Below are 26,498 nucleotides of genomic sequence, written 5' to 3' on the forward strand. Positions count from 1 at the left end.
ATTCAACCTTTCTAAATTTGTTTCCGCTTGTGTTAAAATGGGAATAACACCACCTTAAAAGGTACATGTTACCACCAATGATGATTAATTAAGATAAGATCTACAAAAGCACCAACACAGTGCCTGGCATGTGGCAGACATTCAATAATTTTTTGCTGTGTGTGTGTGGGGGTGCTGATTCTGTTTCCTAGTTCTCATGTATTCATTACCAACCTTAGATCCTGGCTCTCCACACTCCCCAAGTCAGCTCAGTTCATATACCATAGAGATGAAATTATGCAGATTTTCATGAAATTATTTTAAAACATCGTGTATTGGCCATTTAACATGAAACCTACCTGAATTTTTTCATCGGAGATTGTTTTTCTTGAGCAGTGGCCAGATGACCGGAATAATAGACTGGGAAAAACATAATGTTCCAGTTTGTTGAAAACCAAGTCATGAAAAATGGACAGTAGAAGTTCTTGTAAGTAATTTTTACAATCTGTGTGGTTCCAACCCAAGATGATGACACTGACAAGATGATCAAGAGTCCCCAGACGGCCTTCAGGACCATGGACGTGCAGGACCGGCAGCGAGCCTTGCTTCTGTTTTCTTGACTGCTGTTCTCAGGAAGAGTCTGTGTTCCATCCTCCCCTGAAAACAGGAGAGAAACACAAATGTGTGGAATTCAGGTTATAGGACAGCAACCAAAGAGGCAGACAGTAGAATCACCAGTGTTTTTGCTTTTTTACCCTCATTTAAAGAGATTCATAACTCTGGCTTACTTTCTCTCCTGAATCTTTGCTCTGTAAGGTACAGTATGGATCTTGACCCCCATCCATTGTCAAGGCCATGACAATGCTCATGAACTTGGTGGATGTTATGCTGTCTTTTCATGTACCCTAATCATTTCCTCGTAAAAGCATTACATATTTCAGCCCCAAAGACTTTGGCCTTGGCCCCATGACCTGCTTGGTCTAATCAAACATGAACAGAGAGATGTGAGGTAGGTCGCCTCCCAGAAGAAGCTTAAAGAGGCATCACAAGGTCCCACTAAGCTCTCCTGCTCTTCTTTTCTGTCACTAGAATGGAATATGCCAAACAGGAGCTGCCCTTTCCGTCTCTGTGGGAGAATGAGCAGAGCCCAGCCAAAGCGGCCCTGTATCTGCTGACATGAAAAGTAAGTGAGAAATAAGTATTTGTTGTTCTACTCCACTAAGGTGTTTGGTTTTTTTCCCCCTGAAACTGCAGCAAAGCTGACTATTAAATTGGAAAGCAATGTGTCCCAAGAACAGAGCAAATCCTGACTACACAAAGTCATTTCCCACATCGGAACAAATTGCAATTTAATGTATTTCTGGGAGCACAATGAGTTCTGCTTTGTGTTTTTACATTTACTAAGAAAATTTAGTAGCATTTTTTTAGATTAAAATAATCAAAACTCTCTGAAAGTGACAATCATAAAGACCTTCTCTCTTGATAGAGAAAACAAGTTCAACACAATAAATTTATGCACCTGTCCGGAGGTTAAAAGAAAGCTGAGGTCACCCTGAGTCCCCAAGCTGAGATCCCAGGTGTTAGAATCCTGAGGGAAGGGAGGCAGAGTTGTCTGCAAGTTCTCTCCTGCCTCCAGGCACCTCCTTTGAGCACAGGGTTTATCCTAGGTGTTAAGAGAGTGGTGTGGTCTGCAGATTGTAAGTGGTAGTGGATGGGTTTCTCACTTTATCTTCCCCAGAACCTGCTGTCTTTCTCTCGCTGAATGTTGGTCCTATTGCTTAATGAGCCAGGCATGACTGCCCCCCTGGGGTAAAAACTTTCACCCAGCCAAGGCTTTCTGATATAATTATTTGGGGAGGGGGGTAGCAAGACTTGAAGGTGAATTCTGAATTGGGGACTATAAACCAAGTAATGACAAACACAGTAATTACTGTATGACTTCCAAGTCTTCTAAACAGTACTGGATTCTTAGGACCCAGGCCTCTAGAAGATGAAAACTGGTCTTCTTTTTTTCCTGTATTCAACAAAATCTTAGAGAGATCACCAGGAGCTAGTTAGCTCTTTGGGTCCTAAGGGTTCAAAGATGAAAGACCTGAGCTCATGGCCCAGTGTTAAGCCAGAAAACATCCAAAATAGTGTGATAGGGCCAACTATGGCAGATACAAGGCCATGTGGAGGCAGAAGAGAAGCACTGGTTAAGGGACAGGCTGGGAAATGATCAGGAGAAACGTCCATGATGCAGTAACATTGACACGAGTCTGGAAGTGTGAGCCAGCTACCTCCCTTTATTGTGTATAGACATTTCCTGCTCTTGATAACAGTTCTGCAAATCCTCTCTGTAGCCACGTGGCTTATGCAGAGAGTAGAGGGGAAAAATATAAAATGAGTGAGAGGGTAGATTAAGAGACTCTTGTCTTGGGAGGCTGGGAAGGAAACGGTAACCTACCGGGTGAAGTAGGTATTATCACTCCCATTTTACCGATGAAAAAACTGAGATTTGTGTTAAAAGTTGTCCCAGGTTGAACCCAAGTTGGTATGACTCTAGCGTCCAAATCTTTTATTCTGGATATTCGTTCTATCTAGGTTTCAGGCTTGAGCTCTTCATTTAAGCACTGGAAGTTTCAGAAACGGTCTGGAGAAAAATTTCTGCTTCCTGACAGGAATGGTAGTCTGGCATGAGGCTTAAGAGGAGTGATGCCTAAGAGAAAGGTGTACTCTTCAGATTACATTATTCTCAGGGACCATCTCATAAAGGAGGAATGATTCTATAAAGGTTCTCAGTATCCCGTTAAGGTGGTATCTGCCTTCACTGTCGCCTTCTTTGAAGACTGCTCGGTGCCACCCTCATTCCATGGACAGTACTCTTGACGATACCACTAGTCACCTAGATCCCTCCAGAGCATCGACCCATTCTTCTTCTGCTAGCTAGATTTAATTGCTGCCAATTCTTGACTTTTACCATCTGTCGATACCATAGAAAGACTGGGTCTCCAGAGCTCTTTTATTTTTCTGGTCATTTTAAATTCTCTATAGTCCTGCTTAGATGTATAGTTTTGTATATATCATTACAACTGATATACTAGGAATTCCATCCATTACCATGAAACTTGATTAGATTTATTAATGAGGCCACTGGAATTTGGAAACATGAGTGCAACCATTGTATGGCCCTGAGCTCATGTTTGATTCCAGTCTTAGCTTTTTTATCTGTCAAACAGTGATAACAGTTGTCTCATGGGATTCGTTTTGAAGTTAAGTATAGAACATTCATGAAAGCATGGTGAGCTGCTCTTCAGATTATTCCCCTTTTCTCTTTTTTCTTTGGTGCCCTGGAATATCCCCCAAGTGCCTTCTGAATCATCACAGAAAGTAAATTATGTCCCATGTGATCTTTAATGGTATAGCCTTTAAAATTTGTAGTCTGCATATGATAGATAGGGCAAGTCTTTATTAATCAGTATATTTAATTAACTGAACATTCTATTCTGCAGATAACTGGGATAATAGGAATATTACTGCAACTTATTAAAGCCAATTAAAACTTTCTGATGATTTAAGATGTCATTTTCTTCATTTTTAAAAAAGAACCTCAGCCTTGGGGTCAATAGTTGCTGAGATACTATTTTAAAATATTGTCACTTTTTGAAAAATATCTTTTCTTATATTAAAAAAAAAAACCCTCTTCTCAAATTAGGAGAGCCCTAGAAGAGGCTTTTCTATTTCCTGTATACTTTTGTTACCACCCCCATCCATACTAAGTGCCCTGAATTCCATTTTCTTCTGTTTATTTTTTTAAGCCAGTTTTCTCAAAGTTCTGTTTTATTTTCAACTAACCATTTATTTTGGATGGAGTCTTTTGTTGGTTTTGCTGTTTTATTATTGTTTTTAAGGAAGCAAGAGATTTAGTATGTTACTGACCAAGCTGAAGGAATGAGTGGAAGGAGAGACTGAAAATGCAGGTGGCAGAAATGGAGAGGAGGTGGTCATGGACATAGCAAAAGGAGTTGACAATGGAAAGGTAGAAACACACACGTTAAAGGCGGCCCCAAAATATGGTAATTGGCAAACAAAAGAACAGAGACATCGCAGCACAGAGGAAAGCGTCTGTTAGCATACAATCGTTGATTGTTTCGCTCTTTTCAGAAATGGAAGTGCAGTCATGTGACAAGAGGAAGTGAGTATGAACTGGGAATTTGAGCACATTCTCTAGGGAAGGCAGTAAGATGTCCACTGCCAAGAAGGCCGGTATGGCCAGCAGCCTAGTGGACTCAGCTGCATCGGAAAATGATTAACTTTGCTGGGAAATCCCTGGATCTAGTTATGAGATTCATCTAGCAATTCCAGTAACCTGAGTAACCCGGCAGTTGGTGAGTGTGGTCAAGCGGATGTGAGGAAAGTCTAGAGGTCTTGACTGACCAGTAAATGCTGATCAGGGAGGCAGTGCAGTGTCCTGAAGAAGGTGTAAATCTAGGAAAACTAAGAGGGTTCCAAGGACCGCCAGTCCCGATGGGCACAAAAGCAGAGTCTGTGATTTTACTGCTGTTTTTATTCTCAGAGAGGGAGTGGGCTATTACTATCCCAGGGTTGAGATCAAAGATGCTGGCATTTGACATCTTCAAGATGAGAGAACTAGTTACCTTATAAACTTAATTGGGTGTCACTGTTTAATCCTGTGTTAAGCCCTTCAAGGACCGTCTTTGGTATTTGCTTTCTCTGCTATACTGCACACCACTAACAGATCCTACTACACATTTCCTTTCTTCCTTCTTCCACTTGACAAACCTTCCCCACTCCCACCCCTGAGAGTCCATGGAACGTCTCTGCATTCTGGGCCAATGGTACCATCTTTCGTGGCTGGTTAGAAGGTTACCTAGATGTACTATTATTTAAGAGGAGGTCACCAGCGTACCTGATCTGTTCTGCCTTTCGACTCTGTGTCCGCAAACTCCAGAGGATCCTCGGCTCTGAAGTTCAAAAATAGGAGCAGAAGAATCTTCAGTGACAGAAAGAGGGGAGAGTTGTCTACTGATACCACTGTGGGAACTGGGGTAGTTGGCCCCTGGTTTACATCGAGTAACTGATGATCTGGAGGTACCTGGGAAAAAAGAGTTCAAAGCAGTTTGAGAACTTCCCAGAGGAAAAACTGGAAACAGATTAAAAAAAAAAGATTTTTTAAAATTTATTTATTTAAGCGAGAGACAGAGAGAGAACGAGCAGGGGCGAGGGGTGGGGAGAGGGATAAGCAGACTTCCCGCTGAGCAGGGAGCCCAACCTCAGGACCCCGGGGTCATGACCCAAGCTAAAGGCAGATGCTTAACAGACTGAGCCACCCAGGCGCCCCCAAACTGGAAACAGATTTTAAATGCCTTGGCAGTAAAATACATGGTGGCAGCAATCACAGTCCTGATATCAGGGACATTCATTGAGCTCAATTCGGATTTTATAAGAGAGGCTCCTAAAAAGAAAATTCTAAATTGGCAAGGTCTGTGTCCCTAAGATAAAGGGTCTTTTTAGATAAATCTGTCAACCAAAAATGAACTTCAGAAAATGGTGTTTGGGTTGATATATCTGTTCTGAATTAGAACTGTTAACGCAGTCAAATAGTTTACCTCAAGGGAAGGAAACGCTTGCTTCTTCCCTTTTCCTCCTAAGATTGACTGTTGAATTCTTGACTGGTGAAAACTGCCAGAGGTGTCTCCTATGAAGCCCACTCTCCACTTTTCCACTGGATTGGTCACAAAAATCCGATTTGGTTGTGTCTCCTCAGTCATGTCTGGCCTCTCTCCACTCTTACAGAGGAAAACCCAGCCTTCAGAATCCTCCGCAGCCTAAGCCCCTCCTGATCCTGATTAATCTTCTAAGCACCCCTGCCCAGGGTGGGCCGGCTTTACGGGCCTGCAAGCAGTGCAGCCGCATGGGGCTCAGAAGGACCTCACACGCCTCCCCCACAACAGTGCATAGTTGCCATGTGGAAGTGCTTTTATCTTTCTTTTTTTAATTTAAATTCAATTAGCCAACCTATATATAGTACATCCATCAGTTTTTGATGTAGTGTTCAATGATTCATTAGTTGCGTGTAACACCCAGTGCTCATCACATCCCGTGCCCTCCTTAATGTCCATCACCCAGTTACCCCCTCCCCCCAGCCCCCTCCCTTCTGTAACCCTCAGTTTGTTTCCCAGAGTCCAGAGTCTCTCATGGTTTGTCTCCCTCTCTGATTTCTTCCCATTCAGTTTTCTCTCCTTTCCCCTATGATCATCTGTGCTATTTCTTATATTCCACATATGAGTGAAACCATATGATAATTGTCTTTCTCTGCTTGACTTATTTCACTTAGCATAATACCCTCCAATTCCATCCACATAAATGGTAGGTATTCATCCTTTCTGATGGCTGAGTAAAATTCCATTGTATATATGAACCACATCTTTCTTTATCCATTCATCTGTTGAAGGGCATCTCGGCTCCTTCCACAGTTTGGCTATTGTGGACATTGCTGCTATGAACATTGGGGTGCAAGTGCCCCTTCTTTTCACTACATCTGTATCTTTGGGGTAAATACTCCGTAGTGCAATTGCTGGGTTGTAGGGTAGCTCTATTTTTAACTTCTTGAGGAACCTCCATACTGTTTTCCAGAGTGGCTGCACCAGCTTGCATTCCCACCAACAGTGTAAGAGGGTTCCCCTTTTTCCACAGCTTCGCCAACATTTGTTGTTTCCTGTCGTATTAACTTTAGCCATTCTAACTGGTGGTATCTCATTGTGGTTTTGATTTGGATTTCCCTGATGACAAGTGATATAGAGCATTTTTTCATGTGTCTGTTGGCCATTTGTATGTCTTCTTTGGAGAAGTGTCTGTTCATGTCTTCTGCCCATTTCTTGACCAGATTATTTGCTTTTGGGTGTTGAGTTTGATAAGTTATTTATAGATCTTGGATACCAGCCCTTTATCTGATATGTCATTTGCAAATATCTTCTCCCATTTCATAGGTTGCCTTTTAGTTTTGTTGACTGTTTCCTTTGCCATGCAGAAGCTTTTTATCTTGATGAAGTCCTAATAGTTCACTTTTGCTTTTGTTTCCCTTGCCTTTAGAGACGTGTCTTGCAAGACGTTGCTGCGGTCGAAGAGGTTGCTGCCTGTGTTCTCCTTTAGGATTTTGATGGATTCCCGTCTCACATTGAGGTCTTTCATCCATTTTGAGTTTATCTTTGTGTATGGTGTAAGTTTGGTCCAGTTTCATTCTTCTGCATGTGGCTGTCCAATTTTCCTAGCACCATTTATTGAAGAGACTGTCTTTTTTCCACTGGATATTCTTTCCTGCTTTGTCGAAAATTAGTTGACCATAATGTTGAAGGTCCATTTCTGGGGTCTCTATTCTGTTCCATTGATCTATGTATCTGTTTTTGTGCCAATACCATGCTGTCTTGATGATTATAGCTTTGTAATACAGCTTGAAGTGAGGCACTGTGATGCCCCCAGCTTTGGTTTTCTTTTTCAACATTCCCCTGGCTATTTGGGGTCTTTTCTGGCTCCATACAAATTTTAGGATTGCTTGTTCCAGCTCTGTGAAAAATGTTGATGGTATTTTGATAGGGATTCCTTTGAATGTGTAGATTTCTTTTATCTTTCAACTTATTTTCTGTAAGTGATTTCCAGTGGGATAATGGAGCACACACAGGGGGCTTGGGCTCAGAGCCTCAGCTCAGGCATGGTCTTGCCTCCTGTTGCCTCCCCACCTCTTGGGGTGGGTTTTCAGCCACCACTCCCATGTCTTTGCTTAGCAATCCTACAGGGACCTGAGTACTGGTGTGGGGAGTGTTGGGATCTCAGGGTGAGACCACCAGTGTGTGTGGGGGCCTGCACTCACCCAACAAGTATCCCTGTGTCCAAGGGAACAGATGTTAAGTAGGAAATAAAAAATGGAGAAGGAGAAAGAGAGAGAACATAAGAAAGGAAAAAGCCATTTTCAGCTTTTTGGAAAAGGGGCTCTACATTTTCACTTTGCCCTGGGACCTCTAATTAAACAGCTAGCCTTGCTCCAAGCTGAACAGTCCATTCCAACTAGGCTGGTTCTGGCTGTGTTCTGACACCTTCCTCTCACTACTGACAAGCTTTAAGCCTTTAACTGGGTTGTTCCTCTACCTGGAACACTCTGAATCTACCCAAATCTTTACATACTACGATCAAATCCTCATTGGTTCATGCAGTCTTTGCTGTTAAATCACATGCATCTATACTTTCTTTGAACTTTTACTGTCTGAGCTCATTTGACAGTAGTCTTTTTTTTTTTTTAAGATTTTATTTATTTATTTGAGAGAGAGAATGAGATAGAGAGAGAGAGCATGAGACGGGGGAGGGTCAGAGGGCGAAGCAGGCTCCCCGCTGAGCAGGGAGCCTGATGCGGGACTCGATCCCGGGACTCCAGGATCATGACCTGAGCCGAAGGCAGTGGCTTAACCAACTGAGCCACCCAGGCGCCCCCATTTGACAGTAGTCTTGCACTAGCTGCCCCAATGCTTAACTTTCTCCCGTGTGAATGTTTTCACCCTCTCCATCTGCAGATGCTGCCTGATGCTGGAGACTGCATTCTCTCTCTCTTTCTCTCAGTAAACTTTTAATTTTGAAATAATTTTACATTTACAGAAAAATTGAAAAGACAGTTCAGAAAGTTCCCATATGCTCTTTACCCAGTTTCCTTTAATGGTAACATCTTGCATCACTCTCCCCGATATGCATTTGTCAAAATTAAGAGATTAACATTGGCGATTACTATTAACCACGCTCCAAACCTCGTTTGGATTTCCCTAGCTTTGTTACTAATGGCCTTTTCCTGTTCCAGGACCTCACCCAGGACACCACATAGTATTCAGTCATTGTGTCTCCTTGGCTGCCTATGTTTGTTCACAGGGTACATTTATTTTTCCTTGAAAGTTATGAGTTTCTCTATTTCCATGGCTCCAAGGGGAAGAACAGAGGCTATCATCCTCTCTGGTCATGGAGGCTATGTCTTGGTGTGATGCTTCTGAGATGGTAGAAAGCATCAAATGAAGAGCAAAATCTTGAAACAGGAATGGCATCTTGGCTTTAGTTTGGCTTTGAATAATCATGTCACATACTGTGTGAGTCATCACTTGAAGCAATCAAATCAGAACCTTGAGAAGCAGGGCTATCCAGAAAAAGAAAGCTTGAGTTCCTGGACCATGGTCTCCAACAAGAACCTAGCAGAACAGCAGAGTAACTTGGCTGTGAGTGTTAGTTCTGCAGTCCGGGCCTCCTCATCTATGACAAAGTGTATCTTGTTTTCTGTTCTTCCCTTTTCTTTTTTTCTCAGTATTGGGAAAAACAAGTAGAGATATCTAAAAATGGAGTTAGCTGTACCATCTATTATTAAGTGTCTTAAGTTGGTCTAATTAAGATGTATTATTTAATCTTGGATTCAAAAGAATAAAAAATGTACAGCTACTCAAATAAGCAACAGAAGAATTACACACTGATTATTATGCTTAAATTAATGCTAGGTTAATACTGTTATTATAAAAGTGTCAAAAATACATAAGGTTCTTATTTTACATATCCAAGATATTTCCTATGCCTTTCACAACTATGGTTCTAATGGAATATTTTGAATTCAATGAGAAAAGTCTGTCTAAAATTCAGTGACTCTCTCATTTATTTATGCTCTTCAAGAGGGGCTGATGTTCAGATACTCTAAGAGTCATTTTTAATTTATCTTTCAAGTATTTTTCATAATTTATTTTACATGAATTGTGCCTTCTCGTGTTTTCTTATGTGAATAGCATGTTTCATTTTGTGATCATTCAGCAATGATCATTATAGGTGGATAAGAGGTGGGATTATAGGTGGAAAGGAGGAAATTCCAAAATAGGTTGGGAAGTTAGTTGAGCAAGGATTGAGATAAAACATCGGCCATAGTTAAAAAGCTGGTAAATCATGTGCAGCTGGGAGTGTTGGATTTGTAAGCCAAACTAGTGATTTCTCTTGCTTCCTCATTTTCACTGAAGTGTTGTTACATTCTGGCTTCTGTACCTCCTGGTCTGTATGCAATAAGGCTCAACACCCTTTCCTGCTGCCAGTTGCCTCACACTGGTTGATTTATGGACGAGATCCGAGGGCAGCTGAGCCACTGGAGCCACTGGAGCCACTGGAGACATTGAAATCATTGTCCTAAAAAGGCAAACTTTAAACTTCAGAGCCAAGCCCAGAGGCAATGCTCAGGGCTTGGGCCATGAAACAGTCATCTCCAATCCTGGAAAACAAAAACACTGCCCCATGCTACATGGTCGCGTACCCTTCAATTACTATAAAGCCACCTCTGACAAAAATAATATTCAGGACGTCACCTGGGATGCAGTCAAGGATCATAAATAAATGCCTATTTTCAATTTTCTATGCCACAGTGAGTGCCTGGGCATTGCAAATTCAGTTAGTGAAAAGTGTTCAGATTCAATAGGTATTGAGAGTAAAGTGTATTATAAGTGATAGGTGGGAAGTCTCTCATTAGTCACACCAGACGGTCCCCCCACACCCCCCGTAAAGACACCTGCTCACCTGAGCCATAGCAGCAGGGCCATCTTGTGCCATTTTTCATATTTGTCCAGGCACAAGAATATAATTTCTTCATTTGCACTGGTTAGGCTCTGCAGTTCCCCAAATTGATGTAACTCAACAAGTAGTTATTAAACACCTATGCTAGGGCAGGTATTGTGTCCAGAACAGGAGTTAGACAAATGAAGAATACACGGTCCACGCCTGCACGGAGCTCTCAACATAGTATTGGAGTCAGACTTGTAACCAATTAAGCATAACTTAATGTGAATTGGAGGGCAAGAAGAAAGGGAGTGATTCATTCTGCCAGGAGCAGAGAAGTCTCTATGAGTGGCTACATCAAAGTTGGCTTTGGAGGATGAGCAGGACTTTGCCAGGCAGAATTCTACACTGAGGAATAAGCAATAGAGTCTGAGGCAACCATAGAAGCAAATACTCAGAGGGGTAAAGAGTGTGCTATGAGACAATGATAAGATGAGCAACTCTAAGATGCTGAATTCTGAGTACAAACAAGCCTTGAAAATCCTTTGAGGAGTGTTGCTCAGATTAAATGGTCCACGGAACATGCTCAATACATGCAGACTATTATAACAAAAAATAAACAGGTAAACAAAAATGACTATTAGCAGTACTTTATCAGTTAGAATATCTGACTTCATATAATAGAAATCCAAACTTGACCTGGTTTAAGCAAAAATGTAGAGTTTTTAGGAGCTTATCAACCAAGGGACAGGACAGCCAAGAATGTCCCTAAACCTCAGGAACACCTGGGCCTGGGGCTTGGTGTAGGCGAACAGTCCCCCATCTCTCACGGCAGGTACTGGAGCATGTCTTCTCACTTGGCTGCCATCTGCTTTTCTCTGCAGAACATTGGGTTGTTTGAAGCTCCCAGGTCTCCAGTCTTACAGCTAGAAATCCAGTTTCTATCCAGGAAGGATCTTGTTGTGTCTTATACTGACACCTGGTCCAACTTCTGTGGCCAGAGAACACTGTGACAAAACCGGGAAAGGGCAGGTGGGGGTAGGCAGACAGGGCCTTGGGCATCCCCTTAGCAACGTCAAAGCAAAAAGTAAAAAAGTAAAGCAACTGCCTACCCAGAGTGTAAGGTGTAGGGTTCTCAGAAAACAACCTGAAAAGCCAAGCAATAAAGAGTAACTAGGAAAAGCTCTTTGGAAAGTAGGTGAGAAGCAAAGTGTCAGGTAAGGTTCTGTGTGAGCAAGTGCAAGATGACTTGGAAGATAATAGACCAGACTCTGAGATATCATTCTAAGAAGAGCCCTGCCATTGACTCTTCTCTCTCATGAACACAAAAGGTCAATGACACATTTGGTTCTACTAAGCATTATCCTGAACAGTGAGCTGGAGATCTTATCCTCACTCGCCCCAAGCTATGGTGCTTACTTACCTGAAACACCACAGGTAGCCCTGGTGTCCAAACCTAAAGGCAGAGATAATGAAAATACAGAAGGCAATTACACAGTCCAGGGGATGGGGGGTGGGGGGCTGGGAAGGAAAGTGGGGTTGGAGAGGTAGGAGCTGTGTGACCAGAGGCAGCATAGTATCCTGGAAAGACTTCTGTGAAAAGCAAGATACCAACTGCCTATGTCCTCTCAGGGAAATCACTGGACTTCTCTGTCTGTATTCTTTATACTCTGAAATTTAATGATTGAACAAAATGGTTTCCTAAATCCCTACCGCTTTCTCTCCATTGATTTAAGGATTTTTAAATTTTTTAATTTAAATTCAATTTAATTAACATATACTGTATTATTAGTTTCAGAGGCAGAATTCAGTGAGTCATCAGTTGCTTACAATACCCAGTGCTCATTACTTCTAGTGCCCCCCTTAATGCCCATCACCCAATTACCACACCCACCTCCCTCCAGCAAACCTCAATTTGTTTCCTATAGTTGAGAGTCTCTTATGGTTTGCCTCCCTATTTTCATCTTATTTTATTTTTCCTTCCCCCATGTTCATCTGTTTTGTTTCTTAAATTCCACATATGAGTGAAATCATATTGCATTTGTCTTTCTCTGACTTGTTTTGCTTAGCATAATACCCTCGTTGCAAATGGCAAGATTTCATTCTTGTTGATGGCTGAGTAATATTTCATTGTGTGTATACATATATCCATACCACATCTTTTTCAAACAAGCAAATCATGTTTAACCATAAAACAAACTTTGTCTATTTTCAACTAATTTTTTATAGTCATTTATATTAGTCAAGGTTCCAGAAGCAAGAGAGAGCAAAGTCAAATTCGGATACTTCATTTAAAAGGTGGTCAAGGTACAGGGCTCTTGGGCCACATGGTTCCCTAAGCCTGCCACTGCAGCATCACCTGTGAGCTGGTTAGAATGCAAATTCTCGGCAGCCACCTCCGACCTATTAAAGTAGAAACTGCAGTGGGGGTAACCTATGGTTTAAGGAGCCCTCCTCCAAGTGGTTCCAATGCAAGTGAAAAATTTGAGAACCACTGTGTGTGACACCACAGGAGGGAGGGTAATATCCAGGTGTAGCAACAGTTCTTACTACACTTCGGCCTGAAGGGACAAGGAGAGGGAGTGATTAGAAAAATCTGGAAGGAGGGGCTTGCCTGATAGGAGTTACGACTTTTCATTAAGGTAGGCACTCAGCTAGGGCTTCCTGAAAATACTCCTTTCCTTTGATATCTCCTAGGGACTCCCCATTGATCAGTAAGCCAAAGTCAGAGGGCGAGAGAGCCTGTTTTCTGCAGTCCTTATAGTTCAACCACCACAGAGAAGGGCAAGTAGAGAGAGATTATGGGGCAGGTAGAAAGAGAATTTGGAAGGGCAGAGGCATCTGATCTACCATGTTTTTACAATAATAATATTATAATCACAAAATCAGGGGCTAGGCCACATGATCTTCTAGCTTTAAGCTTCTTTGATTGAGGATTCTTCTTTGATGACTCTTCAACCAATCTCTTAAAAATCATACTTTAAGCATAAAACTAACTTTGACTATTTTCAAATAATGTTTTATAAGTGTGTTTCTTTTAAATATCTGTGATCTTTTCTGTGAAGATGTTACAATCACTGAAGAAACATCGAAGACAGAAATGTAATCTTGAATTTTGACATGGAATTGGTTGGAAGCCACGATTATTACTTTGACATTTTGTCCTATAAAAAGAGATAAGGTATTAGCAATTCAACAAAAGATTATGTGAAAAGCTATATTTCAGCTTATTTTTAAATTCATATTTCATCATATTACAATGACAGCAAATATTCCTTGTAATGAGGGAATATTTACTGTCATATTGGTTGGGTTTTCATTTAAGTCCATATGAAATTTGCAAAAAAAGCTACCTATTAGGTAAACACTTAGTCCTAGAATTATTGAAAGGGGTCAGCGCGGTGGATGTTTTCACAAGCAATATACCAACTTTCTATTTCAATCTGTACCACCTTATTCTTTAAAGCCCAAACCCTCCCAGCACAGCAGTGCCTTATTTATCACATACTATTCACTCTCTGTAGCTCTGAACACTTTTTTAAAAAAGATTTTATTTATTTGTGAGAGACAGAGAGAGTTCAAGCAGGGGGAGGCGCAAAGGGAGAGGGTGAAGGAGAAGTAGACTCCCCACTGAGCAGGGAGCCCAACGCAGGGCTCGATCCCAGGACCCTGAGATCATGACCTGAGCGGAAGGCAGACACTTAACCGAATGAGCCACTCAGGCACCCCTGAACACTCTTGATTCATTTCCTAGGGAAATATCTTTTAAAATAAACTGGCTGTTGATTATATTATTATCCACATTTTTTGTATCAAAAAAATTTTTAAGACTTGCTAATTATCTTATTGCAAATGATAATAAAAAGTCCATTAACTAAAAGTTAGATTTTCAAGATGTAAATCTGAAATATTCGGGTACCTACACATGTGTACTAAAATGACCTTTTTAAAAATCTTTTAAAGCCTAATTCATTGTTATTCACCTAAAACCTGTAATTGGAAGAAAGGACTAAAAATTGTTCTATTTCTGTTATACACATCTTGTCCCTAAAACAGTATTAATTTATTCTATCTGGAATGTGATTTATTTATTTATTTTTTAAAGATTTTATCTATTTATTTGACAGAGAGAGAGAGAGACAGCTAGAGAGGAAACACAAGCAGGGGGAGTGGGAGAGGGAAAAGCTGTCTCCCGGCTGAGCAGGGAGCCCGATGCGAGGCTCAATCCCAGGACCCTGGGACCATGACCCGAGCCAAAGGCAGAGGCCCAACGACTGAGCCACCCAGGTGCCCCGTGGAATGTGATTTATTTTCTCTACCAATAACTACCTTTAAAACTAAAAAGTATAGGGGCGCCTGGGTGGCTCAGTTGGTTAAGCGACTGCCTTCGGCTCAGGTCATGGTCCTGGAGTCCCGGGATCGAGTCCCGCATCGGGCTCCCTGCTCGGCAGGGAGTCTGCTTCTCCCTCTGACCCGCCTCCCTCTCCTTCTCTCTGTCTCTCATTCTCTCTCTCTCAAATAAATAAATAAAATCTTAAAAGAAAAAAAAAACTAAAAAGTATGTTGCTGCTCCCTATTTTTACAATGTAAAAATAAAATGTCTAGCACTTATTTAACACTTACCATGTGCCAAGAGATTTACATACATGATCTCCTGACAACACAATACTGTGGGGTGGATTTTACTATTCCCATTTTATAGATGAGGAAAGTGGATCTTCAACAGCCCAAATAAGTATTTTCTAAAGTCAAGGCAGGTCCAGTTCCAAAGCCCATATTCTTTCCAGTATAATTTGTTGCCCTTCCCATTTCAGCCAATCAGCATTGTTGAGCTCTTTCTGTATGAAGGGGAAATGGTTGTGTGGTACAGAAAATAAGGACAATTATTGTTCAAAGAGCGGCGAGATTAATTTCAGCCTGGACAATTACAGAATACTTAGCAGAGGATGATGGGTTCCAGCAGATGCTAGCACAGGGCAGGGTTTGGATAGAAAGAGAGCCTAGAACAGCTTCCAACAAAGGAAAGTGGGGATTTTGCCCTTTTAGTTGCTGGGAGCAAAAGAGGTATTTTGAAGAGGGATGATGAGTTGGAAGCAGAGTCTCTTGAAGGCAAAATTGGCAGGAGAAGGCAGGATGCACAGAACAGATAGAACCTGGAAGGAAGACATCTATTTGGAAGCAAAACATGCTCCTTAAAGAGAGACGGGACTCCCCCTGTAGAGACATGTATGGCAGTGGGATCCTTTTTTCCCTGCTAAGATCCAAGCATTCACATGGTAAAAGTCAAAAGAACACCAATAATAACAGTATCTTGTGCTTATAAACTGGTCATACTTATTCTTCCTGGTCATGATCTAACCCTTTTGTGATGCAACCAGAGCACCCTTTACCCCAGGGCCTATGTATGCCAGAGGGACTTCATTCTTACTTGGGCAACCCATATATTTGTCAAGTGCATGTTCTGGATTTATACTCTAAAGAAGAGGTTGGCGGGGCTCCTGAGTAGCTCAGTCGGTTAAGCATCAAACTCTTGATTTCAACTCAGGTCATGATCTCAGGGTCATGAGATCCAGCTCAGTGTCAGGCTCTGCGCTGGGCATAGAGACTGCTTAAGATTCTCTCTCTCTCTGCTCCACACCCTCCCCCCCCCCGGGCCCCCACCTCTCTTACATTTCTTCTGGCTTCCTTCTCCCAAACAAAATATCATCCTTAAGAGCTGCTTGTTTAGATCATTTCTGGACCTACATCTCCATCCAGTACCAAGCATTTATTGCCTCAGTGCTGCTCAAAGATGTCACCCCTCCCTCAACTATGGCTCCAACCACGCCCATGTTTCATTAAGCCTACAGTTATCCTACTTCCAGCTACCTCTTATCTTGCCCATCCTCAGTCTCTGACTACGCAGCCTGTGATTCCTTACACCTTCATCATCTGGAGAGTTAGATTATAGGTTAACCTTGATGATTTTTGCTGAACACTCATAGATCTGGAATGGATTTTTAAGTATTCCCAAGGTACCTAAGAGAGAATTTTAAATCTATTTGGCTGATCCTAGATATGAATCAGCAGAAAACTATAAAATTGCCTTTAACATTTTTTTTCTTTGGTGATAGCCTCGGTCTTAAATAATTTCCCAGATGATAGAAAGTGTCTTTCATTGCAAAAGAACAAATAACAATTTTTTTAAAAATCTCTAATCCCCATTAACAATTCCCTGAATGTTTTTTAATGTGAATACCTTGGGCCTCTGTCCTACTTTTAACTGCCCAGCACTCAACTCCCTTCGCATTTAAGGGGACCCTCCCCCTGCCAATTACATAAGCCTTGTTGGGAAAGTGCCCCATATCCCACAGTGGAAGCCAAACGAGACTCTTTAAGAGGTCTACACCTCTCCCTGCCCCCAACAATAGGGGGCAGGCATGACTGGATTTCATCCCATCAGACCCTCCTATCCAGAACTTTAAATTTCCAAAAACCAGGATGGTTCAAGTTCCATGAGCAACAGTGGCAGCCCGGGTGGTAGATAGTGATGGCAAGAGCAGTATCCTGGGGGCCTGTCCCGGCTGCTCAACTGTGAAGCCCCTCAGTTCCTGCACATTTTCCAGGGTTCTGTGAGTCTCTCCACCCCAGTCCACCCAGTAAATTTCCCTTTTGCTAACCAGCCATAACAACTCCAGAGGCTCCAAGTTGAGAGCCCCATCAGAGATGGACTCTCTGGGGCCTTCAGGCGTACCCAACCCCACAGTATCCTCCTCTCCTGTCCTTTCCCCCTTCTCTCCGATGTCCTCACCCACTACTTCCCGTGTATTGCCTTCTTCTCTGAGTGACATTTTCTGTTCTCAGGGAGGGGTCTATGGAGAGATTTAGGAAGATTTAGGAAGATTTTCTGGAATTCTTGCCAGCTGCCCTATGAGAACCCAATGGCAGACATTCTTAAGGGGGTGTAGCTGGCCATTACCTTTGCTGAACACCTGGAAGCAAGTATTCCCCCCCGCAGAAGGGGGCTGGCTGATTCCTAGGTGAAGGTGGAATGGGAGGACTTCAGTGATGCACCAACCCCACTGCTCTCCCGTGTCGCTCTAGGCACTGATGCCAACAGCAGGTGGAGATTCACTGGCCATACAGTAAAATGACCTGTCCTGATGGCTCTGAGATACTCACCTTAACCCAGGAAAAACCAAAAGAAATTTAGGATCAACTTCAGAACATTTCCCAAAGAGATCAGCTCAATAAATTGAAGCAAGATAGATAAGAAAATGCTGTGCCATATGAAGAAAATAAAAGTAAAAGTGTTACCCTGGTCTAGTATAAATCTATAGCTTGGCTACTCCTGGAGTATTAAGTGCAGTTCTGGAAATTGTACCTTTGATTATACACCCCTGTGTCTCAGTTGGTAAGATACTGGCATTAAGACTACACAACTATTGTGCTTTTTATAATACCGTATACACTATTCTTAAAACACATATAAATAATGTAATGGTATTAATCATACTTTACATGAATTGATTAATTTTACATTAATCATATTGTAGATGCAGTGGGAGTGTTTATGCTTGAAGTAATAACTTCTTGTTAAAATAAGTAACTGATTCTAATTTGTTTTCTAATCTTGGATTTTCATATGTTCAGCTTGTTTCCTTGAATGATCCTGTTTGCTTTTCATTAAGCCTTCACATTGACTGTCTTCTAGTTGAGCCTTTGTCTCTTCTGCTCCTAAAGTCTTGATTTCTTTGTGATTTGAACTGAAGTATTTACCCACATGCAGGTGCACATGAAGGGGACTAAGATCCTTGTGTACCTTGCAGCATCACTACCACCCTCCAGCGATGTCATTATTGCCCTGAAAATCTTGGAAAATACACCCTGCTGACTGTAGAAACCCTTTACTTACAAATTCCTTCCTGGTAGGCTCTCCTGGAATACATTTTCTTCCAAATGGCCCTGGTGAATTTCTCGATTGATGGAGTAGACAAAACATTCACAAGACAGCCTCATAATTCATCGTAGTCAAAAACCAATTCAGGATAACCCAAAAGACTTGTGGCTATTGGCCAGATTGTGTGATAACACGTTAATTAAGAAGTTACTGATGCCGGGATGCCTGGGTGGCTCAGGAGGTTAAGTGCCTGCCTTCGGCTCAGGTCATGATCCCAGGGTCCTGGGATCGAGTCCCATGTCAGGCTCCTTGCTCAGCGGGGAGCCTGCTTCTCCCTCTGCCTGCTGCTCCCCCTGCTTGTGCTCTCCCCCCCCCCCGACAAATAAAATCTTAAAAAAAAAGAAGTTACTGAAGCCTACTATGTGTCTGGCCCTCTGCTTAGTGTGAGGAAGTCAAGAAGGCATGATACCTGCCCTCATTTTCTTATGGTCTAAAAGGGGAAAAGCCAATCACACAGGAATTTCCATAAACAGCCCTAAAGGCTGAATGGGTGGACAAGCCACCTTTTAATCGGGCAGCCAACTGACTGCTCAGCTCTTTGCAACTGCCAATGGTCCACCAGTATCTTCTCATTTGGGAATTAGCTTTTAAACCATAAGCTTATGCAAGAGTTCACAAAATATTTATGCCTTATGCATGAGCAGAAAAAAATAAATGGGTAGAAGGGCATGCCAGGGTACAGCTAATGTTGTTGGCATCTACATCTGTCACCAGGGAGGAGTGCAAGGCCGGAACTGGCAGAGGCAGCTGCTTGGGCAGCCCACTGTGATTCAGGCCACATCTAAAGACAACTATTCACAAGTTTCTGTCTTGAGTGATATGGGGAAAGCTACATGATCAGCATCCGGTCATTTTCACAATTGTTGTGGGTGTCTACACTTAGCAGGGAAGTGGACTGACATGGCCCTTGAATCTAAACCCGTAAGGTTTAGGCCAAGGTCCATATTCATACAAGCCTTTTCCCCACTCACCTAGATTCTACTGTCCCTTCAATGTCCTGCTCAAGGCCTCACACCAGCTGTCTGGGTCCGATGTCCACTTCCAAGGGCACTCACTGCCACTGAATGGCTTAAGCAGGGAAATGGAATGATTAGATTTGGGTTTTTAGAAGAGTGCCCTGCAATGTGGAGAATGGCTTGAGAGGGAATAAAATCAGAGATAGAATGACTTGTTAGGAAACCACTGGAGTGGTCTGGGAGAGATACTAGTGGTCTTGTAGAGATGGTAGCAGTGAGGTCAAAGAGGGGTTGAGTTGAGAGCCATTGCAGAGGTAGAACTGACATAATTTGGTAAATATTAGATGTGGTTGTAGAAATGAGGGTGAAGGAGTAGTCAAGAATAAGTGTCAGTTTCTGCCCAGGACAACTGAACTGATAAGGCACCATTCTTAGACATGTTGAGTTTAAGATACATGAAAGTCATCCAAGAGAGATGGACGGTGGGCGGTTGGACACACAGGTCCAAAGTCCAGAAGACAGGTTTGGGATGGAGACGCAGATTGGAGAGTCATCAGTATATGGACAAGTCATCGAAGCTAGAGGAGAGGTTATGGGTTGAATATGTCCCACCCTTTCTCAACACATGTTGAAGTCCTAATCCCCAATATATCAGAATGAGACCTTATTTGGAGATAGGATCTTTACAGTGGTAATCAAATTAACATGAGGTCTTTAGTTAGGGTGGGCCCTAATCCCATAGGCCTGGTGTCTTATAAAAAGGGGAAATTTGGATACAGACACACAATAGGGTAAACACCAGGTAAGATGAAGGCAGATACTGAGGTGTTGCTTCTATAACTCAAAGAACGCCAAAGGCTGTCAACAGATCACCAGGAGCTAGGTAAGAAGCATAGAATAGATTCCCTCTCCCTCTCGCCGGAAGGAAGAAACCCTGCTGACACCTCAATCTCAGATTTCTAGCCTCCAGAACTATCAGACAATACATTTCTGTTATAAGCCACCAAATTTGTGGTACTTTGCTACGGCAACCCTAGTAAACTCATACTGGAGGGAATGAGATCATCCAGAGAGAGAATGCTGAGAAATGCAGATAACTAGGGCTGAGACTCAAGAAAACTATTAATTAAAGGGATATGAACCTATTTTTTTTTTTTAAAAAAAGGCAGCCAAAAAGTGAGGGGAAGAAACAGGGGGATGCAACAATATCGAAGGCAGAGAAAGAGAGTAGGAGAAGAAGGCCATGGCACAGAGTTTGGCTTTGGTCATTGTCAACCGTGGAAAGAATACTGCTGGTGGAGTAGCAGTCGCAAAGGGATCGGCGTTTACAGAGAAAGGCATGGAAGGTGAGAAAACACCAGCAGGAAGTGTTGACAGCAACAAATGCAAAGAGAAAGGACATAGTTTTATGCAGATTTTGAAAATACAGAAATCATGTTATTTTAAGGAGTAGACCAATCATCCCGAATCTGTTATGTAGGGGGTGGGGATGGACACTTACGCAGATGAATGGATGCAGGGAGAAGACCAAGTCTCTCTGCCTTGGTGCACGGTACACTTGGGGCAAAGAAACCAGAAAACAGGTGAATTCTATCCCAACATGGAAAGCCCCGATATAGTGACAAATCCTGGGCTTCATGGAAATGAGGAGCTGCAGGATGGAAGAAAGATGGCAGAGCCAGGTCATTCAGTATACTTTATTTTTTTTAAGATTTATTTATTTGAGAGAGAGAGAGAGTGCATGAGGGGGAGGGGCAGAAAGAGGGGGAGAGAGAGAATCTCAAGCAGACTCCTCACTGAGTGCAGAGTCTGACTCTGGGCTCCTCGTGGGGCTCGATCTCACAACCCTGAGATCAAAACCTGACCCGAAACCAAGAGTCAGAAGCTTCACTGATTGCACCACTCAGGCAACCAAGGACAGTCTTGTTACAAGAAAGATAATCTCTTATTCACAGTGCAAAAGATTCATAAAAATCATGCATGGTGCTGTAATTTAATAGGAGAAGATGTGAAATTTTCTTTAAGCTTCCTGAAATCTTCCTACCCAGAATCCAGGGGATCTGATTTGTCATGTTAATCACCTCCCTGCCCCCAGGGTCATTTCAAATGTTCAATCGAAATCCTCATTCACTATCAAGGCCATTTCTTGGCCAGAGATGAGGGATAAATATTAAAGTGTTTGCTTTATGGGAGTAAATTATCCCCTGGGAGTACTGTGTTCGCCCATGTGAGGCAAATCACAGCAGCTAGGCAAGTGTTGGAATGCGTACTGCACTGGTACTGACGGCTGAGCATAATAGATTTAAAAAGTCTCTTGCAGAGGTAGCTCTTGCAGTCTGTTAGGCATGCTCTCCTCTTGCAATCCTAAATTAATCTAATGGAGTGGAAGACACTTCAGATGTTCACACTGTCTGGAAGATGACTTGAATTTACTGCAGGAGCCCTGGAATAATTTAAAGGGTCCTGCTGGCATCACCTTCTAAACATTCCTTGAATCTATCTCCTCTTGCCATCCTGATCCCTCCAATCCCCCAGATGATGCCCTCCTCCTTTGGCTTTTTCTTGCATAATTGACTGCCACGAGCTTCCAGGCCCCGGGATTGCACAGGGTTGCTGCCACATGAGGATGGAAGTTATCTGCTATCAGAGAGAAAACTCTGGGTTAACCTTGACCCACACACTCTACAGCCCAGAGACTAATTTTCCTGGCTACCATTTATTTTGGCCATTAATTATGGCAATAAGGATGTCACAGGTGACTTATGAAGCAGTTTCAGTAGAGAGGAGGTGAAGGAAGTGGAAGGAAGAGGCACGGAGGCAGAGGTTTGAGAAATTGGAAGGATTTAGCGTCAGGGTCGAGTGAAGTGCTATACAAGATATAGGGGAAAGTTCCAGCTATGATGAAGTAACCTGTACAGGACTAGTGCTCCCTCCCACTGCAAACAAAATAAAACTGGACAAACCACAGAGGCAACTGCTTCCAGGCATTAGCCAACAGGTGGCATGAGACTGCAATCTCTAAGAACGGTCACAAGGTGAGCCCCTTGATCTCCAGCTTCTGCTCGGAAACAGCTTCCTCCCTGTGGAGCAGAAAGGTGAGTCTGGGCAGGCAGCACTGAGGAGAGGAGGCAGAGATCGAAGTTCGGAGCCACTGGAATTCATGGTCCGGTTGGAGAGGATGGACTCGTGACTCCCGACACTGTCACAAGCAAGTACAAGCTCGCCTGTTTCTCCAGTCATGCCACTGACCACTTCTCCCCATCCAACCCCTGGGCCTACATTCTGTGAACTCGTATGTGAGCTTCAGCACTCAGGTCAATGTTGCCTACCCTCAAGGGCATTCCTTGACCACCTGCTTTCCTCCGTGCCTGCCCCACTTCCCAAATCATACCATACTGTATTTTTATTTTTACATTTCAGTATTTTTATTTATACATTTATTTTTATCCCTGGCTTTTAGCTTTTTAATAGTATGGGCTCTATCTTGGTCATTTTTGTGTCCCCAGTCCCGGCACTCCGTAGCTTTTCATGAGCATTTGTGGAGTTGCCTGGCCCTTGAGGAGAAACTAAGTGTAGCACCTAATCACGCTCTTTATGTTCAGTAACTTTCCTGTGTCTATGTTTTATCACTTAACACATGCTCAAGAAACCTATGTTTAAAGACTAAATGAATAAATTGACAAGACTAGAAATGCCCTAATTAAGTTTAAGAACTAATTCTTACTTGTTTTGAGTCTCTTAGTCCTTTAGGAAAGGATGTTAGGCTCACACTCACTATTCAATAAATCCTTGTGAAACTGGTTGATTAGCAGGAAAGTCAGTAAACTCCAGACACATCAAGATTCCCTCACCCCCACCTAGAAGCAGCTTCTCAGCTCCTTTTGGATTCTCTGGTCCAGCTACTCACCTCTGCTCCAGCCTCCATCACGTCCATCAGAGTGACCCAGAAGTCCTACGAGGTGTCCACCTCAGGCCCCCAGGGCTTCAGCAGCTGCTCATACACATGGGCCTGCTGCCCGCATCCTGCCCCCCCAGCCTTTTCCCAGTGGGCCGCCGCAGCAGCTTGCAAGATGGCCTGGACACCCGCATGAGTATGGTCGTGGCTACGGTGGGTTTCGGGGTGTCTCGGTGAACCAGAGCCTGCTGAGTCCTCTTAAGCTGGAGGCGAACCCCAACATCCAGACCGAGTGCACCCAGGAGAAGGAGCAGGTCAAGACCCTCCCTCAGCAGCAAGTTTGCCTCCTTTAGCGACAAGGTGTGGAACCTGGAGCAGCAGAATGAGATTCTGGAGACCAGGGAGAGCCTCCCACAGCAGCAGGGAACAGCTCAGAGCAACAAGGACAACATGCTCCAGAGCTACCTCAACAAGCTTTGTCGGCAGGTGGACACCGTGGTCCAGGAGACTCCGAAGCTGCAGGTGGCACTGGGCAATATGCAGGGGCTGGCGCAGGACTTCAGAATAAATACGAGGAAGAGACCGAAGAGTGTGCAGAGATGGAGAATGCATCTGTCGCCATCAAGAAGGCTGTGGGTGAAGCTCACGCGAATGAGGCAGAGCTGGAGTCGGCCACAGATCTCCGACACCTCCACGGGCCTCTCCATGGACAGCAGCCGCTCCCTGGACCAGAGGGCATCATCGCGAGCTCAAGGTCCGGTACCAGGAGATGGCCAGCCGCAGCCGGGCGGAGACTGAGGGCTGTCCCAGATCAAGTAGTAGGAGCTGCAGAACTCGGCTGGGAAGCATGCCAATGACCTCCGACGCACCAGAGGGAGATTTCTGAGGTGAACCACAACATCAGCTGACTCCCCGCTGAGGTCCAGGCCGTCAAAGGCCAGAGGGCTTGGATGGAGGCGGCCCTCGCTGATTGCCAGGCAGCACGGGTGGGGGGCAGTAAGGACACAGCAAGTTGAGCAGGACTTGGCACAGCAGCTGTGCAAGTAGCAGGAGCTCGTGAATGTCAGGCTGGCCCTGGACAGGGCGATCGCCACCTACCCAAGCTGCTGGAGAGCAGGGAGAGCCGGCTGGAGTCTGGGATGCAGAACGTGCATATCCATACCGGGACCACCAGCGCTACTCAGGTGGGCTGAGCTCAGCCCACCGGGTCTCACCAGCCCTGGCCTCCACTCCTTCCAGTCCAGCTTCAGCTCTGGTGGGGGCTCCAGCTCCTTCAGGCATGTCAGCGCCTCCTTCAGTCAGGTCATGGTTGCCAAGAAGATCAAGACCTGCGATGGGAAACTGGCATCCGAGTCCTATGATGTCCTCTCCAAGTGAACAGCCACTGAGGTCCCTCCCAGCCGCCCCCCTCCTGCAGCTGCCCTAGAGCCTTTGAGGAAAGGAGCTGTGCAGGGGAGCGTGGGGAACAGGAGGCCCACGTGAGGCTCAGCCCCAGTCCTCAGCCTACCCTTGGGGGAGTCTACTGCCCTAAGGACCCCATCTTGCCCATGCCCCCAACTAAAGAAACCAATTCAAGTGTCTTTTCCAAAATAAAGCCTCAGCTGGTTCTGAGCGCCCCCTCCCCCCATCAAAAGGGATTTTCTCATATTTGCATCTTTGAAATGTGAGCAGGAAATGGCAACTGCCCTGGCAATTAATTGCTTTTAGATCTCATGAATGCCAGATGCAATTGACTCCAAGGAGCTATCACATCTAAGATCTGGGCAGCAAGAACAGGATGGTCTTTGTGTCTGTGTTTCTATCTCCTGGATGGAGGCCATTAACAGACCCGCTGAGTTGGCCTGATCAACAGGTGCACAGAAAAGAATCAGCTTTCCAGGATTTCTGGCAAATCTTAATGGAGTAATTATAAAATTTATCATGTATGTGGCTCCCTCAGGGGTTTAGATCAAAGTGAAATACATGAGGCTTGAGATCTACAAAGCCTTGTTGAGGGACAAAAAGAGAGTCTGTCATACACGCCCCAGGGAAGATGACAGGCTGTGCCTCCCCCTGCATCCCCTTCTCTCCTCGCCAATGGGATGCTCACAGTCACAAGCTCTGCGGTCTCTCTGTACTCTCAGAGTCTCAGTTGTTCCAATGACACTTTCTGATCTCCCAGTAACTTGGAATAGCATTCACGAAAAGGCATTTCTACACAGCAACAGTCAGAGGAAACTTTGTCCCATCCGAGATTTAACACGAATTTTTTTTCTGGAAGCTGCTGACAGCGTAGCTTCCAAGGATTTTCTAAGGTCCAGCGTGGCTTCTGACAGAGTCTCCTTAGAGCATAATTTCTGCACTACAGCACAGTTAAAGAGCCCAGACTTGGAAGTCAGATGACCAAGGGTGGAATGTCAGCTCTGCTTCTCACCATGTTGCGCTCTTGAGCAAGCGATCTTTCCTTTCTGAGCCTGCGCGTCTTCATTGGCAAGAAGGAGAGTAGTTATCTACCTAGCAGGGTTGTTGTAAGGATTAGAGAAGATACCGTACTTTGTTGTTATTTTATTTGTAGAACATCAGAGCACCCGGAATGGTGCCTTTCACCCAGAAGGCTCAAAAACTATTTCCTGATTGAATTTTATTTTAGCGCAAGGCATATACCATTGGCAAAATCTGACTTATAAACGGGAGTTTTTCCCAATTCTAGATGCACTTCCCCATATAAACAAAGTTATAAATTGTTGTTTGACCGCGGATTGGTACTCAAGTCCCATTTAGTACACAACGTTGCTAAAATACTGTACATTTGCAGTGGGGAAGCACAGTCATTAAGCAAAACAGGACAACATTGACTAAAAACAGTTTTATATTTATCTTGAATGTTTGTGGTTGAGAAAAAGTAGATTAAATTTAAGGAAGAGGAAGAAGTTGTAAATAATTATTGGAGGGGATCCTGAGGGAAACTACTGTGTATTTCCCAAAGACTCTCCGTGTTGATGCCCTGCATCTTTATTCTGTTTAATTTCCCATCAAACCTTAGGACTTCTTCTTTGATACAGGTATCCCATTAGCATCAATTCCTTGCGTATCAATGTAACAAACACTTCTTTTAGCTCACAAATGGTGGGGTTTCAAGAATACAGTTTTATTTCCCCAGAAATAGGAAACTGGAGGGGAAAAACGGATGCATGAGAGAGAA

At 43.6% G+C, this 26,498-nt stretch overlaps 1 protein-coding gene across 1 annotated transcript in view; it reads right to left on the reverse strand.

The window, feature by feature from the left end:
* SLC35F4 (solute carrier family 35 member F4) overlaps positions 1–24,411 on the reverse strand; it is a 47,214-nt gene extending 22,803 nt beyond the window's left edge. The window contains 5 exon segments of the mRNA XM_064571100.1: positions 339–636; positions 4,889–5,109; positions 9,944–10,052; positions 10,055–11,983; positions 23,330–24,411. Coding sequence (XP_064427170.1) covers positions 339–636; positions 4,889–5,109; positions 9,944–10,052; positions 10,055–10,160 — 734 coding nt within the window. The 5' untranslated portion in view covers positions 10,161–11,983; positions 23,330–24,411.
* Positions 24,412–26,498: the final 2,087 nt, after the last annotated feature.

This window comes from Mirounga angustirostris, unplaced genomic scaffold (genome assembly GCF_029215605.1).
Source record: "Mirounga angustirostris isolate CCGP_5_RB_7025 unplaced genomic scaffold, mMirAng1.0.hap1 SCAF_9, whole genome shotgun sequence".
Taxonomy (NCBI): domain Eukaryota; kingdom Metazoa; phylum Chordata; class Mammalia; order Carnivora; family Phocidae; genus Mirounga; species Mirounga angustirostris.